A 22296-nucleotide genomic window follows, 5' to 3' on the forward strand; every position below is an offset into this window, starting at 1 on the left:
AATCACCTTCCTTCACCTTCCGTCCAGCATACAGAATTTATTAAATCCCTAAAGCTTTTGAGACATTTTGGTCTTTCCAAGGCCACCAATCTTACAAGCTTTAAAAAATTATGGATATACCACCATTTCAAAACTACTTTAAAGTATTATTTTTGAAGTTTGAATTCTAACACACAAACATCTAATACCCCAACAACAACATACACGCACTTGCAGACAAGTTCTATGGACCTAAGTCAGGCATGCCTTTCACACCAATAGCTCTTGTCAATTCTAAACCAATGGAAAAATCAAAGCAATGTGCAGTTCCAATAACATTTCTAATTTGTGTGGTACCAGTTCAACAGAATAATTTTCAATAGAATAACTGACACAAGCAGAAAGTTTGAGGAGGTAGCAAAGTTAGAGGTGTTTTTTAGATGCTTTGCTACATTATTGAGAACCTAAGATACTAGCAGACACTAAATACCATGCCAACCTCTGAGGCAGTTTTAACATCTTCAAGTAGCTGATGTGGTGCTGATTTGTTCTCTCTATACCGTTCAAAAAGGTAATTTTGTCTTGCTCTTTTGATGATCTACAAAGCAGAAACATGGAAGTATTTTTGTGAATCAAATACCTCTTACATACCAAAGGCATTTCAGAATCCCTACTAATTTGACAAGCTATAAGAATTGCATGCAGTAATACAAATTAGACACACCATGCGTAGTTAATCAGCTACCTCAAGAGAGTTAATAGGCAACTGACAACAGGCAAATAAGTTATCTTTGTAAAATGCTTAGTCTTCATTACTTATGACAACATAACATTTATATACAAGAATACAGGCTTTGCTACAGTAGGAATGCTACAAAACAGAAAAATAAAACCAACCAAACAAAAAACCTTCACCAAAAAAATCAGTGTCTTTGCATACAAAATGTATGTCTAAGTTAATGAGTGTAAGATTTACCTTGGTTTATCAAATGGCAATTACATATGATTTCCATGCTGAAAGTACAATATTTGAGATTGCAATTTAAAAAAGACCTTACCTTATCATCAATATCTGTAATATTCATACAATAGAAAACATCATATTTAAAATAATCCCTCAAGATTCTTCTCAGGATATCAAATGAGATGTATGACCTAAAAACATAAAAGATATAGGGGTGTTTTTAGTAATCACGTCAAGTCTATTTCTATGCTATGCACAAACTACTTTAATCTCAGAGTCAATAATTTTACAGCAGTTTTAATTTTCCCTTATCTACTTGTAATTTTTTAATCAGTGACATAATATTATAACATGCTTTTAATCTTAAATTTGAAGCAATGAGTCTAATAAGGCTATTATCTAGTAATACACTCATCTAAATAAAGTGCCTTTTCCTATTAATCTTTTTCTTCCATAGGCACTGTTATTAACTACATCAAAATAAGGAACTGCAGTACCTGGCATGTCCCATGTGAGAAGCATCATAAACTGTTGGACCACAGCAGTACCACAGGACCTTTTTTCCATTCTGAGGCTGAAATACTTCCTTAATTGAAAGGGAAAATACAGTGATGAGAAGAAAATGAAGATCACAGGCTAATAACACTGCTTTTGGAGATTAGAATATGAAAACATGGATTATAAATACAAAAAAAAAAAAAAAAGAGAATAGTTATTCCAATCCCAGTTTTGTGTAAGAAAAGATCAGTACTAGTTTTATCATGTAAAAGAGAGAACAGGGTGTGGCTGCTTCAGTTATCTGTACTCTTATCAGCCAAGATATCAGATTACAAAGATTTGGACTAGTCAGGGCATTATTCAAGCTGTATTTGTAAAAGAGAAGATCAAGCTTTCTTTTGAATTGAAAAAGGTTACAGAGTATAATAATTTCACACATATTTGGTTATTACGTCCCATGTAACATTAGTATTACTAATATTTCCACTCTTCCCCAAAGGGCCTTCAAACAAGACCACAAGAAGTTTACCAGTTTCTATTACACAGACAACATCTAAAGAAAGAAACAGTGATTTTATTCTATTCACACTGCCTATACTTGTGTGCATCACAGTTGAACCCCTGGCTATTTTGCATGATCATAACTTGCAATTGGGAAATACATATAATGCAACACACGTACACTTGTAGTGTATATTTATTGTGTAGAATAGATATAAATATATAACATATATAAATGCTATATAAAATTACATATTAAAATACATCATATACATATTTGTATTGTGTAGTACAATAATATCCAATTTATAATATCTAATATAGGAAGATATACAAATCTATATAAAAATATTAAACACTTGCCCAACAAACACACGCAACTGACCCAGCATCTCTGGCACATGCTTGTTAAGATTCTGCAAAATACAACCCAAAAGCCTGTGTACTGATAGGGTAAACACTTAAGAAACTAATATTTGATGACTTCTCTATTTATTTGTGTTTCTATGGAAATCTCAATTTTTCCTTTGTTTAGTCACCTTATTGCGAGTCAGGCTGTTGTAGAGGCAGAGCCTAGAATGTTTTGTTCCTTCAGGGGGAGACCAGGGTGGCTGCACACGCTTACCTTTACCTAGGGGAAAGAAGAGTTCAAAGAGAACTGAAAGGACACTTTCCACAGTTTTAAAATATAACATTTTCTCCTTATCAAACTGTAAAGTTATATCACAAGGAAAAAAACCCTCATAAAATTAGACAAAGCAGCTTCAATCCTAGTAATCCAACTAGTTGTTTAGAGCTTCCTACAAGGCCACTACATTATTTCGCTCTAGTTTAATTTCTACTTTCTGACTAGCCATTGCTATTAAGTTTTGATTCAAGTATCAGGCTAAGGTAAAAAAGTAAGAGCATGCAATTCAGTTAAAGCATTAACAAGAACTTTGAAATTTAACGCATTATTAATTCAGTGTTACAACAGTCCTGGGCCTTCTGCAAAGCCACTGATATTACTGTGACAGCATGTGACTTTTTCTCACACAGAAGTTGCAAAAAATCACAAGAGACCAGAGTTTGTCTCTAGAGTCAATATTGACAGAGTATGTGTACTCAGGGTGAGAGGGAGGGGAAGGGAGACAGAAAGGCTTAGAAAGCACCTCAGCTTTTTTATTATACATTGTTGCTATGCACACAAGCCATTTTTCAAAACATTTATCACAAGTATGATTCAATTCAGCAAAAGGCTAAATTGTGCCATTAAAGAAATAGAGGGTAGTATTAGTGGCAACATTCTTGCTTTCTTTTAAAATTTTAAGAAGCAACATAGATGTTAAAGGATTTTTCAACCAAAGCATTTCATCTGTCAAAGAGTTGCAGATGCTCCGCACAGGGCTGCTTACAGCTGTAATGATGTTAAACTAATTATCACATTAACTGGGAATGAAAGCAAACCAGGAAATTCAAAAATACAGCAAGGTTGCCAGCTTAATACACACAGCATTGTCTTTAGGAATTCTTGTGGTATGCCATTTTAGTTGCAATTAAAATATACATACTATGTTTTGACAACAAAATGCCTTTCTTGTCCTGCATCTAGGGTGCTCTTCATTAACTGTTTCCCTTGATATCTTTGTGTGAATTTTTGGCTGAAAACCTCTAAGTAAGGCAAACTTTCATGGTATAAAAAAAATTAATTTCTTTATCTTCCTTTCTTGAATAACTCCCTAAATACGGGGGAAAAAAATTAACTGCAGAACTGTCTCACAAATGAACTCCATTTAATCTCTATGTTACAAATCCACAGAAATGTGTTTATTCTAAATATTTAATTGTATGAGGTACTCCTTAACAGAATATCTCAAGTTCAGAAGCAGTCTATCCATAGCACAGATCATATACCAAGGTATATGTTTACTTTTTGATTTACAAAGATTACGCTAGCATGCTTAATTGCGGCTAACGTTTCCCTCAGGGAAAGAAGCCTATGTGGGTTAGTCTAATAAAAGATAAATCTGTGAAGCTTTCTTTACTTAAAACCACACTACACATAAGAAAAAACCCAGATACTGCACTGTAATGTTCTCAGCTTGTGAGTTAGGCACACATTATATCCTCTACATAGACACCAAGGGCAAAGTAAAACGCACACTGTTTAGTCTGTTCAAATATGTTTCTGCCAGCTACAGTCTTTCCCCTGGTTGAACTGAAGTTCATTTGCTCTAAACCACCCCATGATATGATACACCTGAAAAAACACTGATAAAATATCCAAGGTCTAAGACATGGCAGATTCACATGTCATTTTCACAGTGACCACTGCAGAACACCATTTCAGGACTTCTGATGCCTACACACAGATCTAAAAGATAACAAGACACAAGTCTTCAGAAAGAGAGACTTAACATTAAAGATTCTATGGACGGGAAAACAGAAACTTTTTCTCTAATTGCTCCACCCTGATCCATGAAAGCTGCAAAATATTTTGGTTAGCAGCATTAAATCTGCTATTATAGCCAGCAGTATAGCTGAGATCCCTGAACTGCTGAAAGGAAATCAGTAACCAGAACAAGCACATGCAGGTACACAAACATATACAGAATCTACTCGAAGCAGTCTGATTTTAACTGCTGGTCTGACAGGAATTGAGGACACATCCTCGTGAGAGGATGGCACTGGAGTAATATTAGTCAACAATCATCAGCAAAAATGACAGACATTATGCATTTGTTAGTAGGTATTGCAAGCACTATACAACAGCTCTGTGGTGTTGGTGTAATTATTTCATGACTACCCAAGCAAGGATCTTGCTATAGAGCAATTAAATTAGGCTAGCTCATTGGAAGACAACTCAGAAGAGTGATGCAGCTCTCAAAAATGCCAGCACCCATGCTTACGCAATGACCTAGATTAACCACTTAGTATTTCCTCAAATCATTAGCAATGCCTGAATTGCCAGGGTTAAAAAAAAAACCCCAAACATTCTTTTTGAAATTCAGTGTTAATAACAACCCTAAGAGGCAGTTTTCAGTTTACTTTGTAATGAACTTGAATATTATGTAACAATTATTTAGTTACCATTTCAGGGGGAATAAAAAGCAAAACAACAAAAAAAAAAAAGTGGACTGAGCAAACCCTGATATTTTAGGGAACTAGCTAAAACACACACATTCTTTTACCATCCAGTGGCTGGCTTTTTAAATAAAATACATATAATCAATTTCTGTACACTGAGGAATTTTAAAGCCAAAGAAATGTAGAAACAGAGATTTAGCATTCAAATAGGCCAGGATATATCCATTACACAGTAACTGTATGCAAGAAGCATTTCGTGACCTTGAACACAAGTCGGTACTGTAAATTTTAAAGTGTGCAAGAGAGTATGAAAGGGAACTTCTAGAAATTCTCAGCAATAAAAACAATACAATGTCAGCTAGTCTATAACCTGCCCATCAGTTTCATATTACTCACTTGTTTGAAGTTTACAAGGCTCATTTTTTTCACTGCTGCCATCATAGATTGCTTCTATGTGTCTGTACCACCGGACAACATGGATATACTGGTCCACAGGTGGCCTCGAAAACTTTCTGAATACCTCCACATCTGCATGTGAAAATGTGAACCCCTGGATATAACTACGAGTGCTCAGGTACTTGTTCAAAGCCTTCACCCTGGCTTCCTCTTCACTAATGCTCAGAATAAAATTGTAGCTGGAAGCTGTAAAGAGAGGCACAGGACATTTGGTCAGCATTAAAAGAAGGAGATCCCATGACCAAAATATATCCTTATACTATACATCTCCCCTCTATATTAGTTCTGGCAACTGACAAAAACTTTGAGAAAGTATATTTAACATAAGCTACTGAATAACCATATATTTCCTATTAATATTTCCTATTAATAGGATTATTTTCATGTTGTGGTAAGTTTTTGGAGATATCTACACAAAGAGTATGAAGGACAAAAGCACAGGTCCTTTTCATGAAGAAATGTTATCTACATGAAAATGGAGAAAATTCTTCACACACAGCAAACCTAATCAGTCCCCCTTTTCCGTACTGCTAAAACACTCATACTGTAATTACTTAATTATGATTAATTCTATACACTGTGGATAGGCTGTGAATATGTCTACTGAAGTTGAACACATCCTCAAATCTTTACAGGACCAGTACCTGCATGCAAGCTCCCGGAATGATGCTCAGTTACTCCTACTTGCTCTACAACTCAAAACTTATGCTGTTGCTATATATTTACATACCTCTCCTATGACACTCTCTCTCCTCAGACATATGAATAATATTTTAAGAGTTCTACACAAATGAACAGAAAGGATATTAGATTGTGCTCCTCCCTTGCAATTTTTTAATTCCATTATTTATTTGGTACAGAGGCAATACAGGTTCAACTGGATTCCATCTTTACAAATATAGGAACACAGAGCAGAAGAAGGGTTCTGTGAGTTAGTGGGGATGCACTCAGTAACTGCAAGTCCTCTCAAAGTCAGTGGGCATGAAGTAGTAGGTCTGGAGGCTACGGTGTTTGGGCTAGCACAGACACTAAGTAAAACTAGCATTAATCTTCCCTACAGTAACTCAACATCTGTAACTCCATTTGTGTTCACAGTACTGTATAAACATTAAGCCAATACCCTGCTTAGGTAGTGAGCCAAGAAGGTAATTTAGGATGTAGTCAAGGTCATAGCACAGTGAAGCAAGTGGCAGTATCACACCACCTGCCACTGCTCCCTAACCCCTACAGAGACCACTGCCACAGGCACTGCTCCTTACACTAGTACATTTTCTGCACGAGTAGCTCCCAAAGCACTGCAAGCATCCATGGATCAGCACTCTTGGAAAGGGAAGGAAGAAGGTAGATAAGTGATTGCTAGGAGAGGATGTGAGGAACGGCAGAACTGAAGGTTTTCCAAAGATCATCAGTTAAGACTTTATGAGCAGCTCATTTCCTGTAAGGAAATACATTACTAAAATATTCTACAGGAACTCAGGAAGACAGGGAAACGGCAGCTGGATACCAAGTATGTCTGTGTTTGACCCTTTTGAATGTAAATAAGATATAGTGGTACACCAGCAGAACTAATAAAAAAGGCGAGTGATTATAAAAATAATTAAAAAAAACCCAACCCAAAAGCCTAAGGGCACAAAAGATATTTAGAATTCATACACAAAACCAAAATCAGATTCATGCAAAGTGCCAGTCCTCAGTGGCTATGCATGCAATTGTTCAGTATAAATAAGGAATAACAGTAAATAATGTTTCATAACTAGACCTTACGTGCTTGCCTTTACCTGGCTGAATGGGATTAAGCTTTGGCTCACATGGTTAGTTTTACTGTAAACTTTTCAGGCTCCTAAATATTTACTGATGTTCCTCATCACAGAATTTCACGTTTATACACATGAAATAGTTTGAAATAGTCATGTTCATTAATTACAAAAACCTAAGACATAAGTCTTCCTTGAATGTCAATTTTGTATCCATGAATCATGAGAGAAGACAAAGAAGAAAAAGTACTACAAGAATGATCCATGTAGAAATTAAACTATATCTCAAAGAAAAGATCTTTAAAGATCTATGGCAAGGAAAGCAGCACTCAAATTGCGAAGTATTGTTAGGGTTATTATGACCATTATTCACACACCAGGCTGCTAATGGGAAGCAGATCACTGTATCTGAAACAATGTAAGTGCTTTCCAACCACATCTGTAAACCAATCTAAAAGGGAAGCTGCATAAACTAATACACAAACACAACAAAGATGATAGAACTCATACAAGCTACTTTTGGTAAGGAGAGATGTAAATACTGCCTGTGAATGTCAGCTCCAGCTCAGCCCTGATAAGCAGACCAACCAAAATTACTTTGAGAAATCTTGGCACACACATTAATACTTAAAATTCTAAAGTTTGATGTTATGTCTAATTGCAAGAGCAACAGCAGACTTGAAAGTGTAATACATCAAAGAAACCAGTTAGCCCAGGAGACCTAACAGGAGGATGTCTTTACGTTGAGACTGATCGCTGACTCAAATTCAGCCCAAACTCACATCCATGACTGACACACCACAGGAAGCGCAGTACAGCATGAACACACCTGAGCAGCTGTCAACAAAGTTTCTTAGGGCACAGCAACAGCTGAGCCATAGCACTCCCCAGCTCCAGGGAGGCTCACTACCAATACGAGTTTCCCATATTGGTTTCACAGGCTGTGCTGAGCTCCAAACTTGCTTTCTAGACTGACAGCTACTTTTAAAAATATGACAGCTAGCTTAAAGCTAGCACAGATGTGTTCTACTCTCTGCTGCTGTCAGATGCAGAGATAAAAGCAAATCTGCTGTGTTTGAGAGTGCTGAGTGATCAGTGTAATTCTGCAATAACTCTGAGCATCTTATTTCAGTAATACAGAACAAGATAATTCTCACTCCTGGCATTCTTGTGAGTAGCTCCAAACTGGGCTGAACTAACAAAACAAAAGCTTTTCTGAAGCACAGGGTGCTCTCCTGGGAAGAAAGAATGAATATAACATGATCTTTTGGAAGGCAGTATACCAGAGGACCATTTCTTTTCAAGCAAAAGAAATCAGTGACATACGTAAAAGTCACTTCTGAGTTCATTTACATCACTACTAAAACCAAGAAAAGTGAATCTACAGAACCTGTTTTGTTTTTTTTTTTTAATCCTGTGATTCATATTCTGTAGCATCAGTTCCCTCCTCTCAGTGTCTCTCAATGCCTTAATTCATCACACACTTCCATGGAAATATTTCCTGGTACCTCTTAAGTGCTTCAGCCCTCTGCCCATCACTTCAGTACCCCCACCCTCATGCACAACCCATCTTTGCTCAGTCTTCCAACTTTACGCAAAAGGCAGTCCACCATCAAATGTAATTCATACTAATCAATGGATTCAAAAAGTTTTGAGGTAGAAGGGCCAATGGATGTATACAGGCCTGACCTGGTTTACCCCTGTTGCTTTAGGAAATCAGACTAAGAAATAGCCCTTCCCTCTGACTACAACTATTTTCCCCTCCCAAACCAGAAAAATTAGACTTGCTACCAGTCAATTGCATTAGGAATTGTCTTCCTGAAACAAAACACAGGAGTATTACAGAGCTGTTGCATAACACTGAATGCTATTTCATGTGAATGGAATGATCCATAGACATCAAATTATATGACTGTTAAGAAAACAAGCACTGAGCATGAGTACTGAGAGGTAGCAAAATAACCTTAAAAAAATCGTAAAAATTAATAATGTAAGATGCACCACACACCCCAATAAAAAGTTGTTTTGAAAGAATTCCACCATAGACATTAATTAATACAATTCTTATACAATAATTGTCACTATTCAATCTCTTTGGGCAATATAATTGTCACATATTCTTCTGTGTAACCTATACAATATCAAATTTGATGGAAATTTTTCACTTTTATTAACCTGGAAATGAAAACCTCTGCTCTTGAAAGTGTTGACAGCAAAGTAAATACAGAAAAGCCATATAAAGTAGGCAGTGAGCTAGCTGAAACAAAAACAGGGAGTTACTTTGCTTCAGGGAAAAATCAGATTTCCTGGGCTTCCCTGAACCTGCTAACCTTGTCAGTCATAATTAGATGACAACTGAAATGTTCTGGGATTTCTGCAGAGGCATTCTCTGAGAAGTGATCTTACGACATTTCAGAATATTTTAAAATGTCTTTTCTCTTCCAACTTGGCTTTCTCAGATTTGAAAAAACTCTTAAAAGGTAAGCATAATATGTCTCACTATTAATATGGCTCCAAACTGGCCATTTATCATTCTGGCTGGTCACTCCAGGAACTTTGTAAGGAAGTTCAACTATCTGCTCAGTCAAGACGTATTATTATCCTTTTCCACAAAAATGTCAGAACAATTGAACCAACGCAGCTATCCCATCTGTCCAAGACACAGCATACACACACACAGACAGAGACACACAGGACTTTCAAGACTCACACACGAAGATATAGAGGCTTTAGAAGAGCAGGGATTTTTAAAATTAAGCATCCCACCAAGGAAGCGCTTGTCAGCCCTACTCACGTTAGCCCTGCAAGTTTCAATTACACTTTTCCTGAACCAAATGTAGCAATTACAAGTTCAGTAAAAAAGCAAATACTATTTGCCCAGTAATAAGCTTAACTAAAAAGTACCTTAAAGCACACTTGAACTGAGCCTCCAGTGGGGTTTCTTCTGACACATACCTTAAGATACTGAAAACACATCTGAAAAAGCCAGCCCCTTGACAAGAATAAGTGTTTCCAGACTCCCTTACATAGGAATGTTACTTGTGATGAACAAAGAGCAGTAACATTCAGTAACAAAGAAAAAGGGGCAAAATCTTTGAATCTATAGATCCTTAACTGGAATGACAGAAATTTCCAACCCCTTACATATTATAATGGTATTTCATACCTGTATTACTGGTATTCCAAGTTTCCATTTGCTACAGTAATGCCAAAAATTACAGGACTACCCTGGTCCTCCTTCCATATGGTAGTATAACCCATCATTAAAGCACGACCACAAAAAAAAAAGTCCGTAAAAGTCAAAAAGTTCAGGCATGAGTACAAGAGAGAACACAGATGACTAAAAAAGACAGTAAGGGAGACAGCGGCAGGTGAAAGAGAGCAGATGATGTGATCAGTGCACAACTGACTAAGCGATCTGGCAGCCATCTAACACCTCTTAGAACCCATCAAGCTGCAGAACAGCTGGTTCAAAACGTCAGTACTGAGAAACTCCAAGGTTTTTTCTCCACAAATCACTACATGTCATCACTAACCTTTACATTAGTGGTGAGACATCATGAGATTTGCCTCCCATGGTCTCACAAGGTACCGGATCCTCCGATCCATATGCACTAGTCTAAGATGCAGCCAGAACTTAAGGATCCATGTTTCCCACTACCCCATGAACATTCAGACCTAGTGATGCACTACACTTCTAACTCCTCGCTCCCAACAACCTGAAGTGGCATCAGGAGCTGCTTGTGACACCCACCACCAAAGGGACACCCACCCAATGATGAGTATGAGGGACTGATTTCACACTTCGCCTCTGCCCCAAGCATGTCGTGATGACTGACTACCCTGCGCTTCAGGGGCCTGCCGCGACGGGCCCCAAGGGACAGGTTAAGGAGGCTACCAGAGCATCGCCCCATCGCCCCCATCCGCCATTTCCAGCCCCGACGTCTCAGCAGCCGTGACAGGGCTGTGGGTCGCCAGTTCTCCCCCCTCTGCCGCCGCATGACGTCACGGCGCCCACCTCACGCCGTGACAGCAGTGGAGCCGCGACGCCAACCCGCACTGAGCCGTGACAACCCCGGAGGACCCCTCGCCTCGCCTCGCCAGGCCTCCCCAGCGCCGGTCTCCAACCTACCCTGCTCGCCGGCGGTCGCAGCCATCCTCCTACCTCCTCCCCTCACTCGGGAGCTGATGCAACAGCGTGCCCGGAAGCGTCGCCTCGCCTCGCCCCGCCCGGCCCCGCCCGCCTTACGCTACTTCCGACGGGCGCACCGCGTCACCACGGCAACGGGGGAGCACCGCCCTCCCACCCCCCACCGCGCTCACACCGCCCTCCCCCCAAGCGGGCGGCCATCGGGCTGTCGTCGCGTCGCGGGAGTTTACAGCAGCCGGGCTCCCCCCGCTACACCTCCCACCCGCAGAGAAGGTCCAACACAACCTCAGCTTCTGGCTCAGCCAGGCTTTTATTGCTGTGCTCCAAACGTAACAGTTACATGCTCGTAAAAAGCAAAACACAATTGTTCCGGAAACAGAGTATGGCAATCTTCTCAAAAACAGTGGCAGCCTCTTTGCTCCCATTGCCTGGTCTCAAGAAAATCATGGTTCTGTCTCACACAAAGGGAAAAAACACGAGCGGGAGCTCCTCGCTCCCAAGCTGGCATCTGGCACCTGAGTTTAACATAATACAACTCAAAAGACCTTAGTGAACATCTCAACCAGAGCCTGTGCGAACACCGACAATGTTAAACCACTTCCAGCTCCCTGTGTGAAGGTGAGGAGGATATCAAGTCCATGCCACCGCTTTTCCTAGTAGTTTGCTGATGTCCTCATTTAAAGGAAGTTTGTAGACATATATATGTATAAAAGAACATTATCCAAGTTAGCTGCAAATATTAATCTCTAGTTTCTAACTTACTTATAATATTCTTACTTTTTAAAGTGTTCAATACATTATGATAAGCCCTGGTATCTACTTGCCTTAACTCATCCAGTAGCTTAATAATAGACTGTTTCTCCCCCAGTGAGTTTTTCCAGAGGAGAAGCATCTGATAAGATTGCTCTTCTATATCATCTGGAAAGTTATGCTCAGTTTTATTAATAGAATTTTCCTCCAGATGTTTTCTCATAAACTGCTTCCATTTTTTCTGTGGTACTTCTTTTATAAAGACCAAAAAGCTGTCACTCAGCTCTGAAAGAAAAAACACACAACACACATCAGCTCAGGGTTTAAAATACAGACTTTTTTTTCATACCTAATGTACCTGCTTTCCCATTAATTTTCAGCCAACACATGCACAAACCAAATAGCAGCAGGAAGGCCAGGTTTGTCACCTAAGAAGCTGTGGGACAAGTAGGTTTCCTACTGAGTGGTCTTGAAAGAAGCTAAAAGTATCAACCTACATACTGCAAAAGTAGTCTCTTAAGACACCATTCAGTAGAGATAGTTTTGAGGAAGCTTTCATTGTCCTGCACATCTTAATTTAAGCATAATAGGGCTAACTCAGCAGTAGGCTATAACCCCTTCACTATGTTACTGGTTAGATTTGCCATGCCAAGACTAGCACAAGCAAAAGCCATTGCTTGGCCATCCAGCACACCTTGCTGGGTAGAGGTAAATGTATGGGGATACAATGTAGTCTTCCATGTGAGCAGACATTTGACAGAAAGATGCCCTGCTCTGACCTGCACCTCACTCATTAAGGTAGAGTACACTGCTGCAACGCACAATTGTTTAACACACAAAAATTTTGTACCTTTCTTATTTTTAAAAGCATGACTGCACTATACTCCTGTGTAGAAAAGCCATGCTTTACAAAGTAGAACAATTCACCACAGGTATTACAACCCCTCTCAAATGTAGTAATAATCCCGTTTCATCATATTTTACAATAAACTGAAAGCCTTATAGCTTTAAGCAATATTCACTGGCCTCCCTACACTAGTCCTGAAGTAGACTACAGTTAACAGGAAAAAAAAACAAACAAATTCTAAATACTGCCAGTTTAAGGAATACTCACCTTTTTGAGAGAGATCTTTAACAGTTATTTGACACTGTGGTTCTCGTACCTGCAATGCAAAGTTGGACCGTCACTCCAACATATCAGACCATGTCACTCAGGACTGTTCCTGAGCCATTTGATAGCTTACTTCCACAGCACGCACACCAGTAAGGGGGAAGGGGGCAGATGTCACAGCACAGCTGAAAGTATTTGAATAAAGAAAATTGAAGCCTGAAACAGGCATGCTACTAGCTCCAAAGGGAAGCAACAAGGCAACACATTTGCTGCTATTGCAGAAGAATACCTTCTGTATAAATATTGATCAAGGAGATGAGAGAGGCAGAGCAGGGGAAGTGGGGGATTGAAGTTTACTTTCCCAAGGTATCACTTCCCATACTTTCTATTACATCCTCAAGGCAAAGCTTTCTCTTCATTATCATTCTGTCTGTAAACAACATCCATGACTCATGGAATAGTCAAGAACTCAAGATTCTACACCTACCAGAGAAAATACAATGATAGCTTCACACACACACTTACCATACGATTTACTGGCATCCTAACTCTCGGGCCTTTAGATGCGGCATTCTGATGAAAAGCAGGATTCTGCCCAGTTTTTGCTGGTAGAGAATGCTCAGCAATCCTCCTCCAGCAACTTTCTACCTGGCACTTCATGCCACACAGACTGGTGCCCCTCTCAGAGAGTACAACACTATTTTCCTCTAGTGATGTGTTTTTCACTTCCAGGTTAACACTGGTTTGCACTTGGCCTTCTAGGCTCTCAGAGTTGTCATCCTCTGGGTTGATTGTGTTGCTTGCAGGTGCCTCCACTTCTGTTAAAATAAGGCTTTCAGTACTGCCCTCAGACTCCTGCAAAGAATAAGAACATATTTCAAGGCCAGGCTGGAGGGGGCTTTGAGCAACATGCTTTAGTGGATGGTGTCCCTGCCCACGGCAGGGGTTTAGAACTAAATGATCTATAAGATCCCTTCCAACCCAAACAATGCCAGGAGTCTATGATGCTTTACATATTTCATAGGTAAGCCTTCAAAGACAGTCTGTAGGAAGAAAACAGAATACCTTAAGTCACCAGATGTCAGAGAAATAATAGGAGAACTGATAATTTGGCAAAGTTACAAACATGCAAAAGTTACAGCCTTGACAGACATGGACTTCAAATGGTTTCCAAGCCTCAACTCTCCACTTTGCTGACTGTTCTGCTATCACTGGACTGCAGGGTAAGGCTCACAGGCTACCACCACAACAAACACAGGAAACTTTTCTTAGTGCTTTCATTGACATCTATTGCTGCTTTCTCCTCTTGTAGGTATGGAAAGTATGCACCCTTCCTGAGGCAAGAAGAAATTAAATTGCCTTGCCACACCTGAGCTGACTTAACAACAACAGGAGCCTCAAGCCTATCATTGTATCAAGGCTGATGCTCTCAGAGCTTTTGTCAAGCTGGTAACAGCCTATCAGCTTCATGTAAGTGCACTAGCTTGGGCTTTTTTTTTGGCTGGATTAGTTTTTCTGCATATTCTCAAACTAGAATCACTTGAAAGGAGACAGCACCAGTGCATTTGTGAGGGGACAAAGAGGGATGCAAGTGAGGAGAGCTGCATCATTTTCAGCATTGTTGATACATTAAGCAAGCATATGGCAGGGAGTATAACTCCAACTCACTAAGAATAGCACAAGTACAAAGCAGACCATCATCTATCGCATCATCTAGTGCTAAAACTGGAAAGCTATATTTTTTAATCTTTTTTTTTTTTAATGTAGAAAATGAGCATAACAAGCAGCTGTTGTTCCAACTGACTTGTGTTTAAGGTACAGTTCCACAGGAGCATAAGCCAGTGGGATTTCTGTTTGCAGGTCAGTGACCTGTGTGCAACACCATCATGTGGCCAACAGACAAACAGGGATGTGAGGGGAACCACCCCATGCATCACACATGTAGCTGCACATCATTATGATTGAATTCACTTTGTGTAAGGGTGCAAACACATTAAAACAAATTGATCCTATTTCTACAGTATAGCTCTTAAATAGGTAAGTGAGCAACTGAAGGCACACAGCATGGCTGACTAATAGCTGCTCCTCCATTTTAGAATGAAATGAAGTATTAGCAGTAGGTTTGGGGTTTGGTTGGTTTGTTTTTAAACAACAGTATAAACTCAATGGTACTTAGGGAAGGATAGTTAGTGAAGGATAGTGTGTTGGTGCCACACCTGTTCTGAGGATTGCATCAGTGTTAACTCTCCTTGACAAATTAGCTTATGGTTAGGGTAGCATGAGCACTCCAAGAGGGCAGGCGTTGCAATTCAAGCGGTGACGACTCGTTATCAGAGCTAAGCATCACCATACATCAACCTGTGACTGTATTACTCTACTACCATTTTTTTTTTTGTATTCAGATTAAAGAGGTGTTAGATTTGCCTATTCCTATGCTGCAGCATTTTCACCAGGTTTTCTGTCACATTTCTTCATCAGCTTCTACAAAGACATGAAGTACTGCAGATCCGGCCTGTTTGTGGGGAAGAGACAACTCAACAAAAAGCTATTGGTGATTCATGTATTTGAGTCACTTATGGACCTTAAAAAAAAAAATAAGACTTCAAAGTGATGTTTTTAACTTATCTTTCAGTTCCATTTCCTCAGTCTTCAAGTACTTTTTATGTAATTAAACAGCATTTAATTATTTGAAGTGTCTAACTAGTAAGATTGGACAAGAGCTCGCACATGAAGTAAACAGAGCATGCATTGTATGGGAGGACAAGAAAGGCAACAGGAGAAGGTGCTGTACACATGCTACCGGAGGAATTTGGATGCTTTTCTATAGATCCTCATCAGGACAAATGCTTGTTTTGCAGCTTGGTGTTACACATCATTAAGTATACTAGTGAAGACTGAGCTCATTTTTGCCTTACTGTAGTGTTGGGAGCATAGCTTCTGAAAAGAGTAGCTAAACGCAGGCTAGTAATGTATTTATCTTGCAAAGTGTTAGACTAGAAATAATCTTTAGTCTGAAACATTAAGGTTCTGAAATAGTGTTTGCCTGCAGGAGTCCAGGGTGAACTTGGCTTTCAAGTAAAACATAAACCAGCAGCCAGCATTTAGCTTGGTAAACCCTTTCCAGGGATGTAACTCTGAACAGCTGGTATGCTCAGAACCCTGAGCCCCTTGTCTTATGGGACTCTATAGGACCAAGAAGTCAGACTGCCAGGTCCTGGTCTGCAGCTTATACCATAAGCTCAAAGGCAGAAAGATTCAGTCACTTCCCTGGATCAAGAGAAGTCAACCTTATGAACAAACAACATTGTAGTCAAAAATGCAAGGGAAGCTAGAACACCACACAAGCAAGTGATAGCTGATGTTGCCTGGGGCATATACACATGAAGCAGCAAAGAACTAAATTGGATCAGGGCATCAGCTGGAGACAGTTTAAAGTGAAAGCTTGCACTTAACCTATTTTTTTTCCAGTTTCAAAATTTCCTGGGCACAGGCTCTGGAATGTTTCCAAGGGAAGTACTGGAAAGGTGAACTGCAGTGGGCACATGCAGCTAATGAACTCATCAGGCCCTTGCTAACTTCTGGCCCTGTATGACTCACAGCCTGTTGCATCCAGGAATGCATCCTATCAGAGGTCTACAGTGAGACAAAAAAAAAAAAAGAAAAAGAAAAATCGAGGGCTGTGGATCAGGTACAGTTAGACTGCACAAAACCGAGATGAAATGCTTGGATCCATCACATACTTACCAGACCCTTCTCTGCATCTTTATGAGGTGAAGCAGCTGGAAAAACAAGAAAAGTGTCTAAGAAACTTTTAGGAATTGCAGCAACTCAACCATAGCTGAATTCACACAAGATTTCTGTGCACTAGACACATCTGTAACAAACACAAAAAAGCTCCAGTACAAGCCATTTAGTTTTTCTCATCTATCATGTACTTCATGAGTACTACCCTTAGCTTCCATCAACAGCACAAACACCATGCCTTCATACAGGGAATAAAGCATCCCACTTGGCTAAATACAGACCACATGATGCAGTTTGGCTTTTAAGCCAGACTTCCATTCCTGCACCTCCTCACTTCTCCCACCTCCAACTTAAGCTTCTTAGCATTTTTGTGGGCTATTGCAATACAACAGAGAAGACATAAATTGTCCGTACTTTAATACCATCAGTGAGACATAATTGAATAAGTTACCATTCAAAATTCAGAATAATTTTCCACATTATTCTAACTAAACTAGTTAGAAAACCATTTTAATATGCAGTAGTGAAAAGAAGCTTCTCAGGAAAACATCTCCACTTCCACAAAAAAAAATAATTCACACATGACTTTATCAGCCTAATGTTCATGTTAAGATAGCCAAACAATGAAAGGACAACAATTTGTAGAAAAAAAAAAATCCCCACAGTCAAACACAGAGAATCAAAGTGGTTAATGATCTAATTAGTTCCTACTTTTTGCCCCATACATCTGAGCTTGTGCCCAGATTTTAATTCCTCTTTGCCAACGCAGTGTAAGTAGATAGGAAAAGTCCTTTTAATGATGCTATGCTGATCTGGCTTTGAAGCAAAAGCATCTGTCAGCAAAGTAAGGAAGCTCACAGTTAAAGTTCATGTACTTCATTTACTGAGCAAAGCTAGTCACCATTATATGAGAGTTAATTAAATTGCATACTAAATGAACTAGAGCTTAAGTTGGTCCAATATAATTTAACACAAAAACCTGGGACAGCCTTAGTGCATGCTTTGCCTAGTTCTTGAAAGCTTGTAGATAGTAATCAAGCAGTTACCTTTATTACACTTTAGCTGTTTGCATAGACAGAAGAGCAAAAACCCAAGGGCAAACAAACTTATCACAATAGGAATCCAAACATGATCTGTGCTTCCTGCAATGGAAAAATGAATAAATAAAATAAATAAAAAAATCAATACTGAAGTAGTCTCCAAACCAGATATTCTGAAGCCCAAATCTTCCCTACTGTCCTAAAGAGCAGACCAAGCTCAGCACTAGAAAAATAACTCAGCTAGCTCATACTGGAAAAAGCACTGGGCCTGAGCTTCCAGAACACTCAAGTACATCACACATCATTATTCTAAACGCAACAGGGGACTTTGTACAGAGCTGTGATACAGCTTCTATGAGGCTTTCTGATGAGACATTTAAGACAAGGGGGAAAACATGTACGTGAAAGATGACAGCAAGCTTCGGGTGCTGTAGTGTTGATACTCTCAGTTCCTTCTTTAGTCTGGTAGAAGCTATCCACCAGCAGGAGGGAAAGCTACTCCATATGCAGCTTCTCAGATATAGAAAACAAAGAAATCTTTCCACTACCCATAACTTTCCACAGTGTCACTACTGCAACTTTGAAAACCCTGGCAATACATGTAGCTTTTCATAGAGTAAGGTTTAAGACTGTTTGCCACTCCAACCTCTTTGAGAACTTGTCTTTGGCAAGTAATTCCTAAATAAAAATACAGAAGCTCTTAAATATGTCACAGTAATACAGCCACTGTTTTACAGGCTGCTCTGGTGTCATTAGCCTGAATCCAGCAACCCAGCAAACCAAGCCAAGTGGTATTTGTGTACCAGACCTTGATCAGGTAAGCCACATCCTAGGTCCATAGTAGCATTGCAAGTCTGCACAATTTTTTTTCCTTCCGGACACCTGAAGTGGATGGCAACACAGGGTTGTATCTGTATTTCCAGAGCAATATGCAGCTCTGCCCAAGCAAATCTTTTTTGGGCAGAGCTTAGAGACATGAAAGGAACATGTATAAACAGGTAACTCTGTTAGAAGTGTGCCTTCTAACAACCCAATATAATATTGCAAGATTAAATAGAAGAAAAACTGATAAAGCTCATGCGTCTTAGCCTCTAAGAGGCACAGAAAAAGCACACAAAGTAGATGCATTATTCATGCACAATTAGTTTCCTTCAACAGGTGGCTCTACCTCCTGAAATTTTTGACTGGCTGATACAAAGCTCATTCAATTGTGTATGTGTAACAGCAATAATCTGAAAACATGAAAAGTGTAAGATTACAGCTATAAGCAACAAGCACTACAATACCAAAATATTTATCTTTCTAGGTATCAACCTCACATATTTTGACATCTAAAATTTAAATGCATGAATAATGCTATTTGGCTTCAGAGCAATTATTTACTGCCTAATAACATGGTTTCAGTATTGGCACAGATTTGGCTGCAACTCTAAACATTCCCTAGAAGGAAATCAGTCACTTTTATTCATTAAACTTACATTGTACTGCATTTATGACATATTTCACAGCCTTCAGCAGGGCAGAAATACCCTTGTTTGCATTGGCATTCAGTATCATGTGTTGAAGTACATGGTCTCAAAATTGTCTGATCTAAAAATAAAACACAAGTTACAAAAGTTGTGACTCTACAACTGTGTAAAAATTATACCCACGCCATAAAGACAATTTATAAGTTCGATATTCTCAATGGCTGGAAGTGCAAAAAGCCATAGGACCAGGCTTCCCACGTTAAAAAGGGGGGGAAGGGGTAAAGGTTTCAAAGTTGATTTTGGTACCATCTTTGCACTGTCTGCATGACAAGCATTCTTCCAAGCCGTTCTCATGGGTGGTATAACCTACTCCTTCAGTGCAAGGGACACATATTCCTTTTGAATGCGGAGCTCTGCAATGCTGAGCAACGTAAGTACCTGTGGAAGAGGAGAATCAGCAGCGATCTCAAGGGATCATTTCATAGGCAAAGGACTGCAACAGGATGTTACAACACAAAGCCATTTTTTACGAAAGTTAAACCTCCTCCTCACAAGCGAGCATTGTGCCATGTGAAGCGAATGGCGCAGCAGGACCAGGAGGCACATTTGCCACTCAGACAGGGAGATGTGGCAAAAGAGGCATCCTGCCAGGCCTCCATCAGAACATAGGGACTAGAACGATGCAAAGCCAGTGTCATCCTCCTTGACGGAACACATGGAGAATTGCCTGTAACACCCTCTTTTCTCCTTTGCCTGAAAGATGTCTAAATACACCCGATAGCCTCTCCAGTACAGTAAGGGCAGTGTGCTTCTTGGCACAGGGCTTGTGAACTCTGCACATTGAGCAAGGATGGGGGAAGAAAGGCAAACCAAAGTTTTACCTGCAGATACAGAAACATCAGAATTCTACAAGGACCCTTTCTTTAAGAAAAAAAGGCCAACCCCCCCCCCAAAAAAATAGCCAAAAAACCCACCATCACCACCCCCCCCCCCCAAAAAAATATAAAACCCCACAAAAACCAACACCACCAAAAATGAACAAAGCCCAACAAACAAAACATGCCACAGAAAAACCCGACTCTGAACACTTCATCCTTGGCAGCAGCATGCAGAGGTCTCCTGGCTCACTGCTAAGGCACATTTCCCAGTCATCACCTATTGTACAAGACGCTTCAAAACAGAGCCCTGCCTTAACAGCACCAAGAAATTGCCACAGCTCCGGCGAGGCTTACATGTTCACCAGATGCAATGTAAAACCAACAGCGACACAGCCACCTCCATCGGGTAAAAACACATGCCCAGTATCAGCTACAACTGCTAGGTGTCTTACCTGCTGAACAAAATACACAGCAGTGATCTTCGGCTAAGTACTCCCCGTCCCCACAGTGCTCTGCTCCTCGGGCTCCAGGCATTACCAGCAGTGAAACCTACAGTGGAAACAAGCAAGTGCTGGAGTGATTCATCCTCCCAGGACACGATAACCATCTCAGGGTTCCTGTGAAGACTTCAATGAAAACATATTCAGAAGCTCATGAGAAAGCCACAAAGGAAACCCAAACTAATTTCTGCTAAATATGCCTCTCTCAGCGGTAATTACAATCACAAAGCTGGGGTTATGGCTGTGGCTGGCAGGGTTTAGGCAACCGTTGCCCTGTATCCCCGCCTTGGTTTTAAACTGTTTTGACCAATTCACTGCAATTGAACTTCAGAGGCAGAGACCTTGCGCTAGGGATTAATTTATCCCTCCTTGCGCCTTGTTAATCCAGGAGGATCAGCGTTTGTCTTTCTCTAGCAAAATGGAGGAAACGCCCCACAGACCTCATCCAACATTTCTCACTGGCACTGTAATCTTCAGAAGAAGGCACGCAGTTGAGTCACCAACAAAAATAACCCACTGGGGCCACAGGAGCATTAGGAACTCGCTATATTTCAATTTTATTCTGATACTAAGGGCCCCTCGGCTGCCCGACCCTCTCCGACACCCAGGTCCCAGGCGATCAGCGCGGGCCTCGCTCCGGTGCCGTGGGCTCCGGGCCACCAGTACACATCGCTCAGGAAAAGGGCGAAGCGGGCAAGAGGAGGGGAAGGGACGGCGGCGGAACCTCCCGCCGCTAATTGCCATCGGCGGCCAATCTCTAAGCTGAAACCGAGAGTCCCTGCTCCCCGACTCCCGCTCTTTCAACTCTCCCCCTGGGACACGAAAAGTCTTTTCCACAGTTGCAGAGTTGAGAAAAGCACCGATTTCCCAAGCAGACTACGTGTAGTGCTATTGAAGAGCTCATTCCCGGCTTATAACTCTTTTTTTCCGAGAGGCAGCGCGGGGACAGGCGAGACTTGCCCCTATCCCGTGGTGCGCAGGTGGTCCTGCACCCCGCAGTCCGGGCTGGGTTTACACCCGCAGCAGCTGCGCTTCCTCGCCCTAATTCAGGGAAGTGGTTATTAACTCAGGATTGCCGAAAGTACAGGCAACAGGAAAAAGAAAGTTAAAGCAAGTTACTAGGTTCCTCTGAGGAAGAGAAGAGTAGAAAACCCCGCGAGGCTCCTCCACGTTACTCCACTGGCTGCGGCCAGGTACCAGCTTTACTGGCGGCGAGCAAGTGGAAGACGAGCCCCTCCTCGCAAACAGCGAACAGGACCACAGACTGTCCCGCCTATCCCAGGGCCGGCGCGAAGCAGCGCGGCCCCAGCACTCACCAGCAGCAGGCCCACCGTCCCTCCGCCTGCCATAGCCGCACCTGCGTGGCTCCACCGCTGCGCTCCGCCCCGCACTCAGCACGACCACAAGTCCGTCCCGCGCCGCTTTATAGCCGCCGT

General features: G+C 40.8%; 2 protein-coding genes across 7 annotated transcripts in view; both read right to left on the reverse strand.

Moving 5' to 3' along the window:
- The window catches only part of CARS1 (cysteinyl-tRNA synthetase 1), a 35577-nt gene extending 24098 nt beyond the window's left edge, over positions 1-11479 (reverse strand). The window contains exons 1-6 of one of the 5 annotated variants that reach the window (XM_061380379.1): positions 11351-11479; positions 5405-5650; positions 2482-2573; positions 1441-1529; positions 1038-1134; positions 470-577 (exon numbers count right to left, since the gene is read on the reverse strand). In XM_061380379.1, coding sequence (XP_061236363.1) covers positions 470-577; positions 1038-1134; positions 1441-1529; positions 2482-2573; positions 5405-5650; positions 11351-11375 — 657 coding nt within the window. In that variant the 5' untranslated portion in view covers positions 11376-11479. Of the gene's footprint in view, positions 1-469; positions 578-1037; positions 1135-1440; positions 1530-2481; positions 2574-5404; positions 5700-11350 lie in introns of those variants that run through there. The other 4 variants (XM_061380380.1, XM_061380382.1, XM_061380381.1 and 1 more) reach the window with 4 other exon arrangements.
- A 180-nt stretch (positions 11480-11659) lies between these two features.
- LOC133226487 (tumor necrosis factor receptor superfamily member 16-like) lies at positions 11660-22296 on the reverse strand. 2 transcript variants are annotated; one of them, XM_061380094.1, is made up of 11 exons: positions 22177-22296; positions 20813-20909; positions 19789-19920; positions 19492-19603; positions 18822-18895; positions 18020-18115; positions 16974-17008; positions 16827-16862; positions 13755-14084; positions 13233-13281; positions 11660-12403 (listed from the first exon to the last, which is right to left on the reverse strand). In XM_061380094.1, the coding sequence occupies exons 1-11, from the start codon at positions 22207-22209 to the stop codon at positions 12108-12110; spliced, it is 1290 nt and encodes a 429-aa protein (XP_061236078.1). In that variant the 5' UTR covers positions 22210-22296; the 3' UTR covers positions 11660-12107. The 2 variants fall into 2 exon arrangements, with proteins under 2 accessions (XP_061236078.1, XP_061236079.1); XM_061380095.1 differs by lacking the exon at positions 16827-16862.

Source organism: Neopsephotus bourkii, unplaced genomic scaffold, assembly GCF_033783945.1.
Source record: "Neopsephotus bourkii isolate Nb327-2 ecotype Australia unplaced genomic scaffold, CSIRO-AGI_Nbou_v1 NB_1792, whole genome shotgun sequence".
Lineage (NCBI taxonomy): Eukaryota > Metazoa > Chordata > Aves > Psittaciformes > Psittacidae > Neopsephotus > Neopsephotus bourkii.

Excerpts from the sequence above, each read along its gene's own strand:
- LOC133226487 (XM_061380094.1), bottom strand. The coding sequence starts at position 22,209 with ATGGCAGGCGGAGGGACGGTGGGCCTGCTGCTG. Across the intron at positions 16,863-16,973 it reads AAGATGCAGAGAAGGGTCTG|ACCTCTGATAGGATGCATTC; the intron begins GTAAGTATGTGA and ends GTCTCACTGTAG. Across the intron at positions 13,282-13,754 it reads GGATGCCAGTAAATCGTATG|GTACGAGAACCACAGTGTCA; the intron begins GTAAGTGTGTGT and ends TTTGCATTGCAG.